At 34.9% G+C, this 22,673-nt stretch overlaps 1 protein-coding gene across 1 annotated transcript in view; it reads left to right on the forward strand.

The window, feature by feature from the left end:
• Positions 1–22,673, forward strand: part of ORC5 (origin recognition complex subunit 5) — a 76,001-nt gene that overhangs the window by 29,670 nt on the left and 23,658 nt on the right. Inside the window, exons 7-12 of the mRNA XM_019655144.1 lie at positions 4,103–4,151; positions 4,237–4,327; positions 10,254–10,306; positions 12,673–12,785; positions 13,745–13,792; positions 19,931–20,041. Of these exons, the coding sequence (XP_019510689.1) occupies positions 4,103–4,151; positions 4,237–4,327; positions 10,254–10,306; positions 12,673–12,785; positions 13,745–13,792; positions 19,931–20,041 (465 nt within the window). The remainder of the gene's footprint in view (positions 1–4,102; positions 4,152–4,236; positions 4,328–10,253; positions 10,307–12,672; positions 12,786–13,744; positions 13,793–19,930; positions 20,042–22,673) is intronic.

Here is a 22,673-nt window from a genome sequence, read left to right on the forward strand (position 1 = left end):
TGACATACAATATTATACAACATCAGCTTCAGGTGTACAGTGCAGTGATCAAGCCTCTTCGCCATCCATGATGCGGTCTCCCTAGCAAGGCATGTATTCTTTTTAAATCTATCTACTTTTGCTCAACATTTAGAGAGATTCATCCATGTTAAATGGAGCTGTGGCATATTCTGATAAGTCACATAGTCTTCTTTAGACAAGGAGTGAGCGGGAAGTGGTATTTGAGACAGTCTTTGTAGTTAGGCCTTTACTTATGGCCTTGGATAATTAAGATTTCTTTTTGTATCACGACCACATTCAGTGGCATTGACATGTTAATAGTTTGCTCTAATTATTTTATTAGATACAGTATTTATGAGATAATGAAAGTATTGGCTGTTTTAAAATTTTACTTAAAAATTTTGGAAGCAATTTTAATTTATAGAAAAATTGCAAATATAGTAAAAACAACTTTTCCTTTTTTTTCCCCAAAACATTTGAGAGTAAGTTTGATGCCCCATCACTGCTGAATGCTTAGTGTGTGTTTTCTACAAAGACATTCTCCTACATAACTACAGCAGTGATCAAAATCAGAAAATGATTTATTTCTACAATCTGATGCTTAGACCCTATTCAAGATTTGCCAGTTGTTCCAATAATGTACTTAAGAGCAAAATAATTCAGTTCAGAATCCCATATTACATGTTAGTTGTCATGTCTCTTGAACTTTCATCTGGAACATTCTCAGTCTTTGACTTTCAAGACCTTGAGACCTTTGAAGGTTACAGGCTAGTTGTTTTGTAGAATCTCCGTCAAGTTGGATTTGTGTAAAGTTTCTTCATGATTAGATTCAGGTTGTGTATCTGACAGGAATATCACAGAAATGATGCTATGTGTTCATTGCATCCTGCCTATCAGGTGTTACAAGATTTGATTTTATCTCATTACTGGTAATATTCACTTTGATCATTTGATTAAGATGGTATTTTTTTCCCTTTGTAATTAATATGTATTTTGTGGGAAGGTACTTTGAAAACTTGTAAATATCTTGTTCCTCATCTGAATTTCAACTTACTTATTTTTTCGTTATCAGCCTGGCTTCATATCCTATTTTAAGATAGCGCAATTATCAGGGTGGTTCTGACCTAATCCCATGAGTCCTTTAAAGGGTGAATTTTTCTCTAGCTGATCAAAGAAGTGGAAGTCAGATCCGAAGCATAATTAACTTCTCTGTAAAATGGAGATAATAATAATGTCCACCTCATAGCATCATTTGGAATATTAAATGATGTATGAATTAGTTTTCTGTTGCTGCATAAAAATTACCATAAATGCAGTGGCTTAAAACAACGCACATTTATTAGCACACAGTTCTGTAGGTCAGAAATCCAGGCACTGTGTTGTTGGCTTCTCTGCTCAGGATATCACATGGCTAAAATTAAAGTTTTGGCTGACCTGAGTTCTCATCTCGAGACGGGGAAAACCGCTTCGAAGTTCATTCAGGTTGTTGACAATCCAGTGCCTCTAGGTTGTAAGAACGGGCCCAAAGTTCCCTTGCTGGCTGTCTCTCTCTGGCTTAGATCACTCACATTCTTTGCCACGTGGCCCTCATCTACAAGCCAACAAGGGCATGTTGAATCCTTATACACCCAGTCACCTCTGACTTCTGTGACCAGCCAGGGGAAACTTTGCTTTTAAAGGGCTCATGTAATTAGGTCAGACTTATCTGCTCGCCTCCTTATTTTAACTCTCCATTAATAGTGTGATTCTTGGGACCTAATTGCATTTACAAAACCCCTTCACAGCAATGCCTAAATTAGTTTTGTATTGAATAACTGAGAGAAGGTGTGTGCACACTAGGGTCCGGCAGTCTTAGGGTCTAAGAATTCTGCTTATTACAGTGTACATGTATCAGATTATTTTCTAACAAATAATTTCAAATACAGTAATGAAGGCTTTTTGAAAATCTCACTGAGGAAGAGTTGGAAAAGCTTCCCAAATTGCCTCTCCTATCTTGTGGCAGGCCGTATACTCAGTATTCTTTATACATTGTTTTGCTTCTGAAAGTAATGCAAGGTTTTCTTTGCAATGTAAGGGAAATACAGGCATACCTCGGAAGATATTGCAGGTTGGGTTCCAGACCACTCTAAATAGAGAGTGTCACAATAAAGCAAGTCATAGCCTTTTTCCTGGTAGAGGGTCTTGCCTTTAATTCGTGAAAAACACAATATCTGTGAAGCCCAATAAAAACAAAGTACCATGTTTTGCAGTGTATAATGTGCAATATTTGGCCCAAATTTGTGAGGGAAAAATAAGGATGCACATTATACATGGGTAGTACTAATTCCATATCTATATAAATGTTTTTAATTCTACGATATCCGTATGCAAAATAATACCCTGGAATACAATAATTGGTTTTGTTGAATTTACGATGAACTTGCAATGACGAAGCGTTCTTGCCCTTTCATGATGTGTAAATACCGTAAATTTGTTACCAGTACATAAAATTTCTTGTACCTTTTATCTGTTCTTGTGTTTTGTAATTATGTGTTACATAAATTTCTTGTACCATAATATATTAAAAAGTAAATGCTAAAATTCCTTTATAATACAAAAAAGAAGTACCTAAATGTACACAAATAAAAATTGGAATTAAAAAATGAAAATGAAAGATTTTTTCCCCTGAAAGTTTGGGCACAAAAAGTGCGTGCGCATTATACACAGCAAAATACGGTATGTCTTTGTTTTCTGTTTCACCTGAATCAGGCTTTGATAACATGGCATCCTTAATTTGTTTTGAAGTAAATTCCCAGAACATCTCACAGATCCACGATCATAAATTCAGGCATTGTAATCTCTGTGTGCCTGTAGGCAAATTGTATTTTGCTCTGTTCCCTCAGCTGACAAATGGGCATAATAAAAGTGTACTTGTCAGGAATAAATGAGGTAACAGATGGCTATAATTAGTTCTTGATAATTATGCTTCTGTTACTGTTATAAGTACTAGTATTCCCCGAGCACTTGGTTATTTCTTAATAAAGTTATGCCTCTCCTCCTTCACCTTTTCATGAATGCAACTAGTTAAGAGTAAACTATATACTTAAAAGTTAAGGAATAATGAGGAGTTATGTGGGAGAATGTATAGTGGTAGTGAAAAATGCATAATATCAAAAAGCCATCTGCTTGGGTTTTGGAATTATTTTGTGATTTTGTTAATAGCCTTTTTATTTCTAGTCTCTGGGTAGTTGGGAGGACAGTTTAAAATACCAGTGGGCTTGAATATAGATTTCGTTGTAAATAATCCTAATAAAGGAAGTGGGAATTTGCCTATATTTGAGGATTAATGTCGGAGAAATGGGCATAATATTGGAGAGCATATTTGAATTGTTAATAGCCAAAGTTGTGAAAAGTATTTTGTATGTGGACAGATATTTTGTTTGTAAACTTCCACTTGTTAGTAAGGGGTAGGTTTTATAGGTTTACTTAAGTATACAGACAGGACAATTACACTTACTCAATTTGCTTAAGCAACCTTCCAGTAGAATGCATTGCTAATTCATGGAAAACTACTACTAAGTAATATGATTAGTTAGTGCTTCTCAGACTTCAGAATCCTGGAGAGATTGTTAAAACATAGGTTCCTTGGAATCATCCTCAGAGACCCTGATCTAGTATGCCTGGCTAGGATGGTGCCAAGAACTTGAATTTGTAAGTCTCTGGCAGTGCTACCAGTTGAAATAATTTGAGTTGTACTGAATTAGATGATGCTTAATTTATGAGACTGATCAGACCTTGAAATAACAGGTTAATTTTTGGGGACACATGTATTTTATTGTATGTCTGGTCCTTTGTGACATAATTATAACCCAAAATTACAAATTATGCTTTGTTATATTACTTTGTATCTCAGGGCTAATACATTAGGGAAGGATTTAGTCAATTTAGGAATATTTTACATATTGTTTTGCAACCATTATTGATATTTTTGTAGTAATAAGCTATAACAACATATTACTTGAGCAATTATGTTGAAGTAAAATTGCCTGAATTGTAATAAAAATTTTACTTGAAAAATAAGTCCTAATTGTGGTAGATAACTACTTTTTTTCTTTGCTTACAGGCAGTACTTAATTTTCAAAAATATTGTGAACCTGTGGTTAAAGGAGAAGGTAACTATGTAATTTTATTTATTATTTCTTTTGAAAAAAATTTTGTAAGTACTAAATTATTGAAATTTTCTCTCATTTGGGGTAGCAAATGAACGTGATACTCGCAAACTCTGGAGAAATATTGAACCTCATTTGAAGAAAGCCATGCAGACTGTTTATCTCAGAGAAGTATCAAGGTAATACTCATTTCTTTATTTGGGATATTTACTAAAATATACATGTTTTGCTTTACCTTCTTCATATTGGGAAAAAACTCTGGAGGTTTGAATTATTTCTTATTGTTTTGGGAAGGACAGTTTTTAACCGATATGTTACACAATTTGAAACAATTGAAAAATTTAAAAATCTGAATAGCTACAGGAAAATCAGTTTTAGGTTTGTTTTTTTGTATTTGTTAGATATTTGAATGGTATGAAAATTTGATTATAAAGGAAATGTTTAAATTGAATCGTAAAACTACATTTGTCTTTTACTAGAATTTCCTAGTAATGAAACTGCTCAGGAGACATGGTGGCACATAGTGTAGTGGGAAGAACATGGTTTTGATTTCCAGCTCAGCCATTTTCTGCCTTATGTGGTCTTAGCAAGTCACCTAAAAACCCCAGTCCTCAGCTTCCTCCTTAGAAGGTTTAAATATTATATGTGAAAGTGACTTGTGAATAATAAAGTGCGTTATAGATGTTAGATTAAGCCTAGGTTACAAAGCAACATAAGAAATTTAAAAACATCAAAGGTATCTACTTTTCTTAATTTCTAGCCAATTTTATTATTATTTTTCTCTCATAAATCCCTTATTCTCTAAGCTACTTTACTAACTTTGCTTTCAAATTATTCACTGATTAGATTATAACTCAGGTTAAAATTTAATAGTCTCTGAAACAGTAGAAACATTACAAAGATACTGTTATTCTTCTTTTCAATAATAAAAAGCCATTGATGAGAGGTTTTGGAAGTCACAGAATAGAAAAGCTTGTGATCTACTCCTTTAAAGGTAGAAAAATTTGATGTTAAAACAATTCTTACATAACAATGAAAAGACTGACAGTTTTCCATAGGATAGTGATGACCATCTAAATTCTGTTATCTTTACCAGATCAATAACAAAGGCAAATAAAACCACTTATAACCCTTACCTGCAGAATAACTAGGAGTCTATAGAGTTGACTACAAATTCAATTTATATGTAAATAGTGAAATAACTGAAGTCTGCAGAGCCAGTTCTGGAGCTCTTGTTCTTGTTGAAGTGCAAGTAAGCCAAGACTGCAAGGAATAGAGGAGAGAACAGTGGGTCAGGGGATGGCTTGATTGCTAGTGGTGAAATACAGAGGAAATCTCCAGAAAGAAAGTCTAACCAGAGTGAGAAAACTACAACAGGTCTGAGACCTGAAGGATTCGAGTACTGCCTACTAGAGGATAAGAAGGAAGTGTTTTAAGAGTATGTAGGACAAGAACTAGCATGGCAGTCCTGGGGAAGGACTGTCTCTGTCTCTGACAGGAAACAGGGAGGTGATTTGGAAGGACAGGGCATCCCCTGGAGGCTTGGTAGTGAAGACAGAAGCAGAGGATAAAAATAAGGTTAACACCCTTCCCACTGCCTGCCCCCACCTCTGACTGTCAAACAAATAGATGACAAAATCAGAAAGTAAGACAATCCTTTCCCGTTCAAATGGCACTATGTATTAAAGAAACTGTACTTCATTATTCTTAAAGAAAAAAGGACTTCAGAATTAAGAAATCTGAATCATCCAAAACCCTTACCTCTGCAGTCATAGAATCATCTATTTGCTGATCTACACAAACCTTGGTGATTTCAAAATGAACAGAAAACACAATGGAAAAGCCTGGAAAAGGTATTATAAGAAGAAACAGAATATGTGAATAAAACATTTTGAAACTGGAGGGCAGCGGAGTCCAGGGCTTGTGCTGCTCAGCCAATAGACCAACACAGGAGTTGGGCTATAGGATAAGTGTTTATTATCAGAGCACTGGTGGTCTGAGAAGGCAGTGGGTTAACACCTCCAAAAACTGCCTTACATTCTCATACCAGAGGTTACGTGACGGCTCCTATGGTCTACATGGAGATCTCCTTGTGGCCACGTGATTCTCCGGTGGTGTCAGCAACCCAGGAGTAATGATGAGAGTAGCCTGGAAAGAATGCTAGACCATAGAGATTCTGATCAATAAGCATAAGGGTATTAATCATAAGTTTCAGGGTAATTTTCTGAAACAGGGAACTGGGACTGGACATTCTGAGCTCAAGCCGCGGGGGGACAATCTATTACTAAGCTGTAGGTCAAGGAAAGGTGAGGCTGGGGTCGCGGTGAGGCCTCTGCTATAGGGGTCCTAACCAGGCCCTGCTAAATTTCATCTGAGAAAATTGCCCTCTTCCTATCCAAAATAAAGCAGAGGAAGATGTAACACAATATTCCAACTTGATTTAAAATTTTTAAACCAGTATTTTCAGATATGAAAAAATACCTTAAATTAGAAATTTAACAATTCAGAATAAATGGCAAAGAAGAGGATGGGAAACAAAAATTAACCAATCTCATGAATGGAATTCAAGCAAAAGTAATCACTCAGAAATGAAAATGCAATTGTAAGATTTCCAAGGGAGAATGCATTCAATTGAGAATATAATAAAGGATAATGAGGAGAGGCATGAAAACAACCAAGAGGACAAAACTAAGAGCTAAAAATAATCAAGTAGAATGTAATAATTGTGATAGGCAAAGAAGAGTCAATGTATGTATGACTGGAGTTCTTGAAGAAAGAAAACAATGGATATGAATTAAGATCTAAAACTATAATCTAAGAAAACTTTCCAGAAGTAAAAGAACACCTGGCTCTACCTAATAAAGGATTCATCTTTCCATTTGACTTAGAATAGTCAATTTGGAGAGACTGCCCTAATCTATCACTCTGTAACAAATTACCACAAATTAGTAGCTTAAAACAACACATTTATTTTCTTAGGATTTCTGGATGTCAGAAGTCTAAAATGGGACTTCTGACGTAGGACTGCATTCCTTCTTGGAGGCTTTTGGGGAGAATCTGGGTTTTTTTGTTTGTTTTTTTCAACACCTAGAGGTTACCTGCATTCCTAGGCTTATGTTCCTTCCTCTGTCTTCAAAGCCAGTAATATATCATTTTATCTTCTCTCTGACCTCCTGTCTTTCTCTTAAAAGAATCCTGATAACATTGGGCCTACCTGGTTAATTCAGACTAACATCCCCACCTCAAGATCCTTAACTCAGTCACATCTGTAAAGTCCCTTTTACCACGTAAAGTAATATTCACAGGTTCCAGGGATATCCATGGACATCTTAGGGACTATTATTCAGCCTGTTACAGACTTTCTTATACTTTTAGCTTTAAAAATAAACATTAAAGAAAAAAACATCTGTGACCTAGGCAAAAAGATTGACCACTTTCAAAGGAAAGTAAATCTAGTAAAGACAAGAAGTATAGCAATATTTTCAAGAAACTCAAGGAAAAAGGAAGTGTAAGGCAAGGAATTTTATATCTAGCCAATCTGTCATTCAAATATCAGGGCTATAGAAAAACAGTTTTAAATATGTAAGAACTCGGAACACTATGCTCATAAACTCCTGAATAGTCTACTAATGACAGTGTTGGTGCAACAGAGATGACTGGGGAAACTAGCACAAGGATTTATGATGAGCAGTAAATCTAATTAGTTTTCGCTCAAAACTAAAAGATGGAAACAAAGGTAGAAGAATAATTTTATATATGTATATATATATGTATGTAGTGTATATATGAATATAATACATATATTATATATGCATATATAATACATGTATATATATTATTTTACATGTTCTGACAGTTACAAAGTTAAAATATACGAAGCGAAGGGAGAGAGAAAGGGCAAAGTACAACAAACTCATTGTTGTTTGAAGAGGTGAATGTCAAAGAATAATTCGGAAGTTAAAACTACATTTTAAGAAAAGTGTACTCAAAGAAGTTTCACATCCATCCTATCCCTTTCACTCTTTTCATAACCACATATAGAATTTCTGCTCTCTTCTCTGTATCTTTTTTCAAAAATAGGCAAATATATGTATCTTTATATATGCAAAGGCATCTTCTTCCTTAGTCAACGTTGGTCAAATTGGTGAACCTCTCTGTCAGTTTTGTCATTTGTAAAAAAAGAAAAATGATAGTCTATTTCAAAAGTTTATGTGGGTTAAATGGAATATGTTAAGAGCTGGATTCATGATAGACATTTAGTAAATGTCAGTCTCCTCTCTTTCCATTAAACATGGTCAGTTTTTCCCTGGTTGTCCTTTGAGAGTTTAAATGACAACATTAAATGGGTAATTGCTATGTAATAAAATCTTATCAATTTAAAATTGCAAAGTCTTGAGTTATAACATTGTAACTGATAAAAATTTATTTTTGTTGGCACTTATAAGAAGTAATGAATGTGAAAATACTTTCTAATCTTTGAAACACTGTTCAACCATAAGGTGGAGGAAATTATCTGTTTTGAAGTCAGCTTGTTATGCTAGGTTTGCTCTCCAAAACTGTGCTTGCAGACTTGAAAAAATGTGTACAGTTTGAATTAGGGTCTTTAATTGATTTGCTATGGCATTTACTTTTAAATTAGCATTTTAAGAGCCATGTAAGATAGTTTTTAGAGTTGGAGGGGGTCCTTACCGATCATTGCATCTAACTGCATTTTCGATGAGAAGGTTAATGATTTATTTTGGGTCGTACAACTAAAACTTCTGTCTCCAGGGAAGTCTTTTCACTACACTGTGGTGTGTTTTCTTGTGAATTTGTTTGACATATTATAATCACTTCATAGTCTTAATAATATTTAGGGCTGTTTAACAGTTTAACTACAAGTAAGAATGGGGCAGTGGAAATAGCATGAACTCTGCAGGCATTCTACAGGGATTCAGTTCTTAGCTCAGCTATTGACTGAGGTTGAATGTCCTTGGGTAACTTAACCTGTGGGCCTCAGGGTTCTGATGTAATGATACTTACTGTAAGAGATTGTTAAGAAATTTAGAAATTGCGTATAACAATTGTATCTGATATGGTAATTGGAACATTGGGAGTTTGACTGAATGATAGGTGATATTATTTATTTGTTGGTACTTTTTGATAGCTTTATAATTATGATCAGAGGGAAAGAGATTCTTAAAAATGAACATCTGAGTGTTGATATATGAGTTTATGTTATTTTAATATACACTAAATGATTTTATAGAGGCACAAACGTGTATATGAGGTCTGATAATTAAGTTTGCGAACTTGTTGCAATGATGTTGCTAACCTTTTTTGATATCAGAGGGATTATTCATTATGAATTTGTACCAAATGAACAAACAGTTAGCCAAGTTTACTATTTGGAAGTGCTGAAAAGGCTGCATGAAAAAGTTAGATGACCTTAACTTTTCGCCAACAATTCATGGCTCACACACCACGACAATGCACCAGCTCACACTGTACTGTCTGTGATGGAGTTTTTAGCCAGTAAACAAATAACTGTATTGGAACACCCTCCCTACTCACCTGATTTGGCCCCAGTGACTTCTTTCTTTACCCGAAGATGGGGGAAATGTTGAAAGGAAGACATTTTGATGACATTCAGGACAGCAAGGATAATACGACGATAGCTCTGATGATCATTCCAGAAAAAGAGTTCCAAAATTGCTTTCAAGGGTAGACTAGGCGCTGGCATTGGTGCATAGCTTCCCAAAGGGAGTACTTTGAAGGTGACCATAGTGATATTCAGCAATCAGGTATGCAGCACTTTTTCTAGGATGAGTTTGCAAACTTAATTGCCAGACCTCATATTGCATGTATACAGAAGGTGCCAAAAAATGTACATATATTTTAAGGAAGGAAAAGCTATTAAAATTGTAATAATATATACCAATAACAAAAGATGAATATAACTCAAGTGTATACATTTTTTTTGGCACCCCCAATACATTACTTGTTTATAGGGACATTGAATCTTTGTAAATAAATTTAAAATTTTAATTTTTGTAGGACTCTGTTTCAAGTACAGTGTATTGATTTAGTATATTTTCAACCTATTATTTTTCTATTTTCTTTCAGCTCACAGTGGGAAAAGCTACAGAAAGATGACATAGACCCAGGACAACTGAAAGGTATCAAAGGAAGTATTGAGACAATTACCAGAGACATTTCTTTATTTGATTACTAATAATCAAGACACTAAAGTTAATACTACAGATAACAACAGTCAGTAGTGTTATAAAAGTAAATTTACTTTATAACCTGTAATGATTTTTTAATTTATGGTTTTCTTTTAAATGAACCTCCAATTTAATGGGAGAAAGTGAGAAAGTATGACTATCAGTTTTCTGTTTCCTAAATGCTAAATTATTATTAGACAAAAATCAGGCAGTTTGTATTTTGTTAAATGCTTTTGTTAAAACAATTATATGATGTATTTTTATCTCCATATGTATGAGTTTTATGGAATAAAACCCAATTTTGTGTTAATCTAGTTTGGGGGATGTATTTCAGTTGCTTATGTTTTAAAAGTGTTTTGCTTATGTTTTCTTTAAAGAAACTACTACTTCGGATTTATACCAATATAACAACTTTTACTTTTTAAAAAAAATAAGTGAGTAAGGTATTTTTATTTAAAAAATATATCAGTGGTTAGTGGTTGAGAGAAGTGGTATGAAATGAAGTGCCGTTGAGATTCTGTTTTGTCTTTTTTGGTGTCTCAATGTTCGAGATGCTATACAAGTGATTTTCAGTTGTGTGTTTTAATGGAAAGAAGTAGGTGCTGGCATTAGAAAACCTGCAATAATTGGTCTGCACTACTCCCTGACTACGTGACTTTGGGCGCAGTTCAATGTCTTCATCTAAAATGGGAAGAATATTTAGCTTTAAACTACTGCAAAGATTCAGAGATGGTTAAATAAAGCACCTAGCACAGTGTTTGACACATACTGTGTTTTCAATAAATGTCAGATTCCTTCTTCCCTCAAAAAAATCACTGCTGCTTGATTGATCCAGTTGTTGTATTTATCCATTCATTCAATTATTTCCTTTGTGAAAGGCACTAGATAAAAAAAAAAAAAATAGGTGTGGCTACTTCAGTGAACAGTATAACTTGGTAAGAAATATAATTTTACTATAATTACCGTATTTGCCGGCGTATAAGACGATTTTTTGGCCCTGAAAAATATGCCTCCAAGTGGGGGGTCGTCTTATACGCCAGGTACACTTCAGATAGACTGCCCATAGTGCTTGCCCCGTGCCATAGTGGCCTCCCGATGCCCGCCCACTTCATTCCACATACCGTTCAGGCATCAGCAGCGCTGCTGGGTGTATGCTCGGCTGTTATGGATTTTGGCGATGGGATAAATTCGGGTTACCGTATATTTCTTTACATATGCATTGAAGATTCGCGATTTTGCGCTATCATGGTGCCTGTTAGAATGTTGAAGAGCTCGCACTTGCGCACTAGTGAGGTCCCAGGGAGATGCTGATGCAAGGGTGGACCAGACTGCTATAGTGACAGGGCGGGCAAACAGGGAGCAGGGACCAATCAAATCAGGCTTTGTATACAGCCAACAGCCAACCACAATACTGCACCATTGTACAGTACAGCATAGAAAATGTCGACCAGTCAAACCCCTATCATCCCTATCATGGCACCAGCCAAAAGAAAGAAGTATGATGCAAATTTTAAACTGAAAGTTATAAACTTTGCTAAGGAAAATAATAATTGTGCTGCTGCAAGACAATATGGAGTAACAGAAAAGATGGTTCGGGACTGGAAATCAAATGAGAAAGCATTAAAGAGTATGCCAAGGGGTAAGTGTGCATTAAGAAGAGGCACCCCACACTGGCCAGAACTCGAAAAACATGTAGCAGACATGGTGGCTCAACATCGCCAAAACGGTTATGTGGTGACACGAAATACAATACGCTTGTTTGCACTTCAGTGGCAAATCTGATATTGTTTTACCTTTTATTTGGTGTGTGGAAGGTGTGCGGAAGAGGGGGTAGTCTTATACGACGAGTATATAACAAACTCTGTATTTTGAATGGAAATGTTAGGGGGTCGTCTTATACGCCCAGTCGTCTTATACGCCGGCAAATACGGTAACTGTTAATACAAGGTGTAAAGTTACATGGGCTGTAAGTAAAATACACAAAGTAGGAATTCATAGTAGAGGAGGACAGATTTTTCTATTTTGGTGCGGTAGGGAAGCATGATGGAAGGTTTAATGGAGAGTGTGGCTTTGAAGGGCAGGATCTGTAGGATGTAGACTTCAGAATAGAAGCCAAACAAAAAGATAGAATGAGCAAAGCATATCAGTAATAATGTTCACTGCCACCACCATTGTTACACGGCACTTTAAGCTCAAGGAGTAGATCATTTTGACTAGAGAATGACATATGGAAGTCAAAAGATAAAAGAGAAAAGATGAGATATTGAAATCTAACGGCAGCCTAGGAAATGCCTTCATAACAGTTTTTTGTTGTGTAGGTCTCTCAGCATATACTCATGTGGAACTTCCCTATTACTCTAAGTTTATCCTAATTGCTGCATACCTCGCTTCATATAATCCAGCAAGAACTGACAAGAGGTTCTTCCTTAAGGTAATAATTCTTTTCACTTAATTTTTGAAGACCCCAGGAATATTTTGAAATTTCTCAACACCTGTAAATTTCTAAGGGGCAGAGATTAGAATAAGAGATTGCTAAATATGTATTTAGGACTCATCCTTTAAAGACTTTAAATTAAGATCAGAACCTGAATGGGAAAAATAGTCTCACAAAAGAGTTCAGGTATGCCTTAGGTAATAATTCTAGATTTGAAAAATACATAAATAAGGTTTTGTTTCAAATATGAGAGATGGGAATAATTTTAAGGATAGTAACTTTTATTGTTCTCGAGCTCCAGCTGTAGTGTCATGTACTCCATACACCATTATCTAGAACCTTCAAGAGCCTCTTCTGCGTGTACATTAGCTGAAGAAATCCCATTTTAGAATTGTTTTCTTTTTGAAAACAGTAATATGCAACTTTATTTATTATGAAATATATTTATAATAAATTTTTATTTTTTTGCCTATCTCTCCCACTCATCTTTAGTTTCATGAGGGCAAGGACCATATCTATTTTTTTTTTCTTCTATTGAATCCCAAATACTTAACTAAATGCTCTCAATTAGTGTTTTCATGTAAATTGACAGCCTGCCTGCCCTTAAGAGATGAATAAAAACCCATTTATCTTTAGAATTTTTGTTTTTATACAAATAAATATGCTGTAGTAAGTCAATGTAAGTTCTTTTGGGAAATATAACTATTTTATTTTAAAAACCTTTTTCTTCACATGTAAAAGTAATTTGTATACAATTGAAATCTAAGTCAAATTGGCCTAAAATAAATATGTTGATATTTTAAGGTGGTATTTTAAACGATAAGTAGAATAAAATTAAAAAGCCTAAGATACATAAATTAGTATTATGTATTCCATATTTTAAACAAATTATGTTTTCTGTTTTTGTGGAATACTATCTTTTTTTTCATCTTAAAAATTATTTTCCTTAATTGCAGCATCATGGGAAAATCAAGAAAACCAACTTTCTAAAGAAACATGAGAAGGTATTTACATTTTAATTTCTCTAATGGGAAAAACTCATGAATTTAGGATTCTGTAGGAAGTGGATAAATGCATCTTTTATTAGTCACTTGGATATAAGAAGTTATTTATATTGCTGTGGTACCATTATAATACTGTACTAGTACAGTATTTTGTTATGTTGAATACAGCGATTGAAGGCGCATTCAGGGGAGCTGGTACTAGAGAGAAAAGTAATTGACAAGTCTTTTTAAGTGAATTAATAGGTGAAAAAAATCACCCTGGGATTTTTAATTAAACACAGCTGATTTTTTTTTCCCATTTGAAACACCCACAAAAATGATATTGAAGAAATAAGAGGCGTAAACATATAAAGGATTAAGCAGATGAGAGAAGCACAAAATTTGGAATTGCGTAGTAGGTAGATACGCAGGTGACTCAGCCCACCAGAGAGGCTGAAACCTAACCTCCAGGAGGCTGATTTGACCTGAGAAATCTGGAAAAGCTCAGGAATTAGAGGCACTCAGTACCTTGGAGATGGGGTTTTGGGGTAGGAAGTTGAAAAGAACATTGTTCCACTTCGTATATCTAAGCCACTGCTGCTTCTCTTGGCAGAAGATAGAGGTTTGAAATGTAAACTTTGCAGTACAGAAGCTGTGACTTTTGTTTCTTGCTCTCATTCGTAAAAGTGGTTTTGCTCATTGCACGCTTCTGAAGTAATAGTGTTTTCTAAGGACTTTGAAAGCATTGTTTTACTGTCTCCTGGCTTTATTGTTTCTACTGAAAAAGTCTGTTTTTTTATTCCTTTATCTGTTTTCTCTAGCTGCTTTTAAGTTCTTTTCTCCTTTTCCTTTAGTGCTTTTAGAGTTTTACTGTGGTGTGTCTGGGATTGAATTTCTTTTTACGTGTGATTAATTTTGCTTCCTGAATTTGAATGATGCCTTTTTTCATTTTTGATAAATTCTCATCATTCACTTTCCAAATATTGCCTCTTTTCTGTTCTCTCTACCATGCCTTCCTGAGATACTGATTAGACATGATAAGCTTTCTCACTCTGCCCTCTTTGTCTCTTAACTCGTTCTCATTCTTCATTCCTTTTGGTCTCTGTGCTATATTCTGGGTAATTTCTTCAATTGATGAACAGATTTTCTCTTCAGCTTTGTTCTGCTATTTACATCAGCTTTGTAATTTTGGTAATCTTAATTTGTAATTTTTAGAAATTTTATTGGTTCATTTCAAGTTTATTCACTTTTATACTTTTTCTAGTCATAGTTTTCTTTAACATGAAAATACCTGTTTTATATTCTTTATCTTATATTCCAATATTAGAAGTCCTTGTTGGTCTAATTCCACATTTTCTGTTTTTACTGTATCATGCACGTATGCCTTGTTTCCTGAACATTACTTTTAGTTGCCCCAACTTAATCTTTGGCACTTTTGAGACCCGAGGTGTGTTCCTTTAAAAAGGACTTCATTGACTTCTGTGCAGGCACGTAGGACCACCAGTAAGTAACCTGGGATCATTTGAAGTTCAATTCTCAGCATGTGGATTTTCAGACCACAAAGATTGTGAATTCTGCCCCCACATCATTGTTAACCCTAGCTTATAGGTAAAATTCTCAGGGAAGACTTTTTCCTCCCACACAATGCCAGAGTTTGGAAGGGAAATTCCCTTACCAAAACCGTTTGCTTGGGTTGGAAAGATTTCTCCAGTGTGCCCTTTCACTGAGACATCTCTGATTAGGTTTTCCACTATCGGCAGATTGTTGATTTTGTACCCTCTTTCTTACATGTGGGGCTGGTTTGGGCCATACAGGATTGGTAGGAGAGAGGACTTATACCTGGATTGGTCAGGCAAGAATTTGTGGTAGGACTTGCATTTGAGTGGGCACTCAACAATGGTGAGGATTGGACATGGTAAGATGGGAGAGGAAGACATTTCAGTTGCAGAAATGATTTAAGCCAAGAAGCAGATGTGAGAAAATATAGGGCATATAAAAGAAATAATGAAATATAGTTGGCTGGCGTGTGTGGTAAGTTTCAGAGAAAAGGCACTGGAGGCTAGATTGTGGAGGAAGAGCCTCACTCGCTAGTTCCTAAGGGAAGGAAGCTGATCTCTTCAGCCCAGTGTCTCAGCACTTGATGGTATTTGATGGGTGTTTATTGAACAAATGAATACATGGAATGAATGAATGAAAAAAATTAAAGAGTGAACATAAAGCTAAGAATTTTATCCTTTAGACGGGGAAAATCATTTAAGAAATCTGAGGAGGGAGATAATATGAGTGATGAAGATGAGTGAGGGCTGTGAAAGGACTGGCACTGGAGCCCCTCCTTGTGGAATGAGTGGATTTGTACAAATCTAGGAAAAGGACAGTGTGTTGACAGGGAACTGTCTGAGCAGAGGCGTCATGTAGCTGTCTCGAGTTCTAGATGAACTCTAGTTCTTCTGATGTTATTCTTACAGATTTGACTTTCATAGTAGTCTCTTTTGTCTTTGGTTCATGTTCTAAAATATGAGCTTATCTGAAAGTTCCCTGTGTATATTTACTAGTTGTTGTTTTTTGTTTGTTTGTTTGTTTTTTTAGCTGAGCCATCCTGCCACCTGTCAGCAGCTCAGCTTGGGCCGGGAATTGAACCGGCAACCCTGTTGCTCAAAGCTTGCACTCTTGAGCTAGCTCTTAACCAACTGAGCCACTCGGCCGGCCCCTAGTTGTTGTTGTTTTTTTATATTTTTTTCACTCTCTTCCTGAAATCTTGATTGAATGCTTACTTTATGTCAAGCACTGTGCTAGATGCTACAGATATAGTGGAGAACAAAATAGTCATTATCTCTGCTCTCGTGAAGCTCTCAATTTAGTCAGGCGCCAGACATTAAAAAGCAAACCACACATAGAATTATCACAACAGTTGTCTTTAATCTATTAATAACATCTTCAATTGTATAATTCTTTTTCTCTGTGTGTCCTCAGCTGACATTGATTTTTTTAAGATTTTACTTTTTAATCAGTTAATACATGTGTACGGTACCAGATTGCTTGCAATTAGTTTATGTGGAAAAGCAAGTCCTTTTCCTCTCATCACCCTTAGCCCCATCCCTTGAAGGCAACTTCTTTTAACTAGTTTCTAGTTTTCGTTTTTCTGACATAAATATTCATAACTCTAAGTTTATGTTCCTGTTTCTAACATTCTTGACTCTACACCAATTTTGATTCTGTTCCACCTCCTCAAAAATTATTTTACTTGGTTTCCTTTTTCGATTCTCTCTTCCATTCTTGTAGGCCTTCGTTCTCTCTAATGACCTGTCGTGTATCTAGGAGGTATACCTCAGACTTTGCCTTCCTCACTAGGTGGGAAGCCAGTTTGCATTTGTAGCACACACAGTCAGTTCGGTGAAGAAAATAAATATCATATGCCTTGCACATGCCACTAGGACACTTTAATTTTAAATTGAAAATGTGTTTTTTAATCACAAAATAAAAACAAAAATGAAAATCAAAAAAGATCAGCAGCTTTCACAATGTAATTCTCAACCTTAATTGCCTCCCACATTATTCCCAACGCTTCAGGAATTTAGCTGATTTTTCCTAACCTCAAGTCACTTCTAAGTGTTAATGAGGACAGGGACACCAATTCCATTTAGATATCTCAACATTTGCCTGAATTTTTTTCTTTTCTCTAACACCACTGTATTCATTATCCATTTATCCATTTATTTAGTTAACAATCCCAAGTGCTAGGGATAAAAAGGTGAATAAAAACATTGTTTTCAAGACATTTGTCTAGAAAAGAAAAAAAACAAACCCCACATCAACAAGTGTATCATGATGATAATACTAAAAGCTGGTGAGCACCTACAAGCCAAACACCGTTAAGCTCTGCATACGTTCTCAGTTCTCACAGTGACCTGTGAATGTGGTTACTCTTATCATCCTCATTTCTGGATGAGGATGCTTGAGTATTAAAGAGAAACTTTATAACTTGCTCAAGATTGCACAGTGAATGTGGTGGAACTAGCAGCCAATTCCAGGACTGTCTGACTTCAAAGCCTACCATGATGTTAACTTCAGTTCTTAAACTCATACAACTGACAAATGATTTGTATCTACAGTTTTTAAAGAGTCATACAAGCCAACAAGAAAACAGCAAAAATCCAGCCGATAAATGGGTAAATGATACAAACATGAACTTGACTGTCTAACAAAACATGACATGATTATCAGCCTCATTCACTAATGAGAGAAATGCAACTTTAAACAACAGTGAGGTATTTCACACTCTCAGATTGGCAAAACTGAAAAAAACGCCTGATGTTTCTGAGTGTTGGTGAAAATGTGGAAGAATAAGAGCCTGTATGTTCTGTAGGTTGGCGATATCTCATAAAGTTAATGTGGGAAGGTCCTTTGTTTTGGTCAGGTTAGGCTGAGCTATGCTGCAGTAAAAAATAAAGCCCCAACCCTCAGTGGCTTAACTTAACAAAGGCTTATATATTGCTCATGACACAATTGAATATGAGTTGGGAGCATTCCCTCATCTTATGTCAAGTGAAACATGGTGGCCTCCAAAGTTGCCATCAAAGGGAAAGAAGACTAAAGGATCCTATAGTTTGAAAGGCCAGGCCTAGAAGTAGCTTACCTCACTTTTACCCATATTCCACTGGCCAGAACACAGTCGCATGGCCTCCATTTAAATGCAAGACTGAGAAATGTAGTCCCCCTGTGTCCCCAAGAACAGTGTTGGTGAACACATAGCATTGTCTCTGCCCTGTACTTCAATTTAGCAACCCCACTGAGAGAAACTCACACGTGCACACGGGAAAATGTCACAGGAGTGTCCATCACAGTATTATCTGTGATAGTGATGAATTTTTAAAAGTAGATAGTGATTTGTCATAAAATGGAATTCTGTGGGGTAGTTTAAAAGTGGACTAGAGCTATATGTGTCACATGGATATATCTCAAAAATAATGTCGAAGGAAGAAGGAAATTTGGTAAAGTGCTATGTCCAAAATGATATTATTTATGTAAAATTTAAATCAAACAATGCTGTACATTGTTTATGGATATGTATATAGTATAAAACTGTCATGAAAGTGGTAAAAACACCAAATTCTGGATTGTGGTTTTTTTTAGGGAGGGATAGGGACAGTGGGATGTGAGAGGAGTGCAAGGGAGCTTCAACTTACTTGTGATTTAATGTTTTATTTCCTTGCACATATTGCATGTTAGGGTTTGATAAAATTTGTTGTGTACATTGGTATTTATTATGTTAACCTCTGTAAATGTTTGAAGTATTTAATGAGAAAAGCATATAAAATAAGACTTGGAAAATGATTTAGACTTGGAAAATGATTTTTAAACTATCTTTTAGATATAAATAGCTGAGGTAAATACTTCCTTTTATAATTGAGTAGGTGTTTTTCTTCATAGCCATTCTTCTGTAAAGAAATAGTTATTCCCATGCATGTAAATATAGCTTCCCATTTTATTTGCCATTGATAGTATAGAGTACTTAAATTCTTACATGGCTACTAAAATCACCTACCAGTGGACTTCGAGCACTGCAGCTTTCTAATGACAAGTCATTATACCATATGACTGTACACCAGTGTGAACATCTTACAGTCCTTAAACTTTTTTTTTTGTCATTCATTCTTTTTTTTTTACAGTCCTTAAACTTTTTATAAAACATTTTATTAGTTTTCTAAGCTAGTATTCACTATAACTGATCTTTCTTGACCTGTTAATGATGAACAAATATATTTCCCAGCCTGTGGCACAAAGAGGAATGGTGAGAAGTAAGTAGTAAGTTCTAGGCTAGGACCTAGACCCTGGCTTTGGTTATATACTATCTTGACAAAATGACTTAGCTAAGTCACTTAACATCTGGTTACAATAGCAAAATAGGGGTGATGTTTTGGACTAGGCTGAATGACTTGTGAATTCTTTAGTTAATATTTGTTGATGCTAAGTCATAAAATCTTGAAGAAAATGTTAAGGGATAAATCATGATTACATCAGAGTTTTAATGTAGAGACTGAGAGTTGGGTTTGTTAGCATCTTTGGGGAGCTGTAGAGTACAAATATATTGTTATTGGGAATTTATAGTACAGTAAGTGAGTTTTCTGCTTGAGAAGAAAATCCATGTTTTTTCTCTTACAGACAAGCAATCATCTCCTTGGACCAAAACCATTTCCACTAGATAGATTATTAGCAATATTATATAGTATTGTGGACAGCAGAGTTGCTCCAACAGCAAATATCTTTTCCCAGGTAAGCTTAATGATAGGTTATTATCTGTCATCTTTATTTTTTTGGAATTTTTCAGGTAGTATAGTTGGTAGAGTTTTAGGTATTTATAACTTTGGTCAGCATGTTAGTGTTTTAGCTATATAATATAGAACAGTGTTCTTGGTAATTGAAAATTCCAAATATAGAATCTTTGAGGGTATTACTGAATTTGCATATATTTATAGGTATACTTGATAAAAACAGCTTGATGTTCGTTTTTTTCTCTTTTTTTAACAGAAGAATTTTTAAATTAAATGATTATAATTGCTGAATAAATAAACGAGGCTTCATGATTAAATTGATGAATTTTATTGCAACAAAAAACAGAAAAAAATACGTCATGACTTTTCCGACAACCCAATAATATCAAAATATAATGTAATGAAAATTAAATTTAAAAAATTATTTACAAAGAAGTAATCTTATTATCCTTATTCCTCATATGTATACTAGTATATACCTTGCAGGTTGACAGTATGCATTTTTTAAAAAGTTTTCCAGAATGACCTATTTTCCAGAATGATTGAGTTCTCAAAATTTTCACTAGATGGCAGCAGTAGCGTAAAAATAGGAACTATGACGTATTTAATAAAGTTAAAGTGTTTTTTAGTTGCCATTTTAAGAAAAACCTATTTATTAAAAATTTAGTATATTTCTTAAATGGAGCAGAAAAACAATACTAAGCACATGGTATGTATGAATGGATAGAAGAAAAAGCAAATGGTATAACTACTATTTATTGAAAAGTAAAGCCACCTGAGATGTTGCAGTGAGTATTTTGTTTTATGTATAAGTTTTGTTTTATGTATAAGTTTTTATGTAAATAATAACATTTAAATTTTAATTCACTGCAAATATATTTGGTCCCTGAGTGGATATTAGACTTTGTAATTTAATGTGTGGTGGTAACTTTTAATTCTTCATTTAAAGAAGGCCTTGCGAACCAAACATACATGTTCTTCATTTGACTTAACATTGAAGTTAGATAATTTTTATGTCAGCACTTATAGAAAATCTTGTCTACCTTTACTGTGTTCTAATCTAGTCAGTTATTAGACTGTGTATATAACTAAGTAGGTAGGTGGATTGGTAGCCCTGATGCCAATAATTTTAAAAATTTACATAATTCAGTTTTTAATCTGTATTATGGAGACTTTTTTTCTATATATATTTTAAAAACGCTTTGTCTGAAAAGTAATTTTTAGTTAAACTTTACATTTTATTAATAGCTTTCTACATGGAATACATGAGTTTTTGTTTGATTTTTGCTGTTACAATAACTATGAAATAAGTATTACTATGTTTATTGTAAGGAATTGGGCCTCAGAGAGGATAAATGACATTGCCCATGTGAAAAGCTTAGGGAAGTGAGGTACTTCTAAGCAGAGGAGGAAGGTATTTGTATCACATAATTGTACTTCCCAGGTGCCCAAAAATTACCTTTCTGGGGGACACAAAGAAGGATAATAAATGTTTTTTCCTTTCAGAGAGCTTATCATTTATTCTGGGGGGATAAAACATGTACATAAAAATAATGTTGTAAGGCTGTAAATGAAAGCTAGTTAGTGCTGCTGAGAAGTTTAGAGCAGAGAGAGATCACTTCCGGATTGGGCAGGATGAAAGAAGGAGATGACTTCACAGACAAGGTGAAAAAATGGAGCTGGGCTGTGGAGAATGAGGAGGATTTTTTTTCTTTAAATATGTCTAATTTAAGTAAGTGATCTGTTTTTATTGTACAGAAATGAGAAAATGGGTAAATAAAAGGAAAAATAATAGATAAAATTAGCTGACATCTTATTTCCAATGGATGGAGTTTAGTTAGACTAGAGATTTATGAAGGAAGATAATCTGACCACAAGGATAGGACTAGGAAAAAGCAAGGCACATTTGTGAACTGTCGCACTGGTTTAGTTGAAAGAGGACGGGATTGTATTGTAGTGGTAGCAGTCATTATAGTGTGATCTAGTAGTGATACTGCCGCCACCACCCACCACACCTTGCTTGTTGGTACCTCACAGGTTGTACCTTACATTGGTAGAGCATTTTGCTTCTTATAAAGTCTCCTCACATACTAAGTTAATCTTTAAAGAGAAGGACCTGAGGTCAGAATGCATGAGAGATCTGCCCAAGGCCACATAGCAAATCAGTGGCAGCTTCCAGACTTGGCCGAAGGCTTTCCAGCAGCAGGCTTTGATTATAGATGAACAATTCCACCTGTCTTTGTTTTGAACAATGCTTGTAATACTGTAATTAAGAAACAATTTGACCCAAGGTCAAATTTTTTTTTTTAACAAAGTGAAATTCTTTTCAACTTTAACAACTTGAAACAACTTTTTATTCTTTTCCCTCTCATTAGCAGTAATCAGAATAGTTTTGTATATTTAAAACATGGCTTTACTGAGTTTATGTTCATTTGATGACATATCACTTAGGACTTGGTCTCAGTGGATTCCATTTGGGATGCAAAGGGTGGGGCACTACAAAGCGATGATACAACTAACCCTAAGGAGGTGGCCGTTACTTTTGATTGGTCAATAAAGTATCCAAGACCAACAAGTAACATATTCGCTGTTAGTTGTTTTAAGAACAAAATGTGGCAGAAATCACATCCAAA

Source organism: Hipposideros armiger, unplaced genomic scaffold (assembly GCF_001890085.2).
Source record: "Hipposideros armiger isolate ML-2016 unplaced genomic scaffold, ASM189008v1 scaffold_236, whole genome shotgun sequence".
NCBI lineage: Eukaryota > Metazoa > Chordata > Mammalia > Chiroptera > Hipposideridae > Hipposideros > Hipposideros armiger.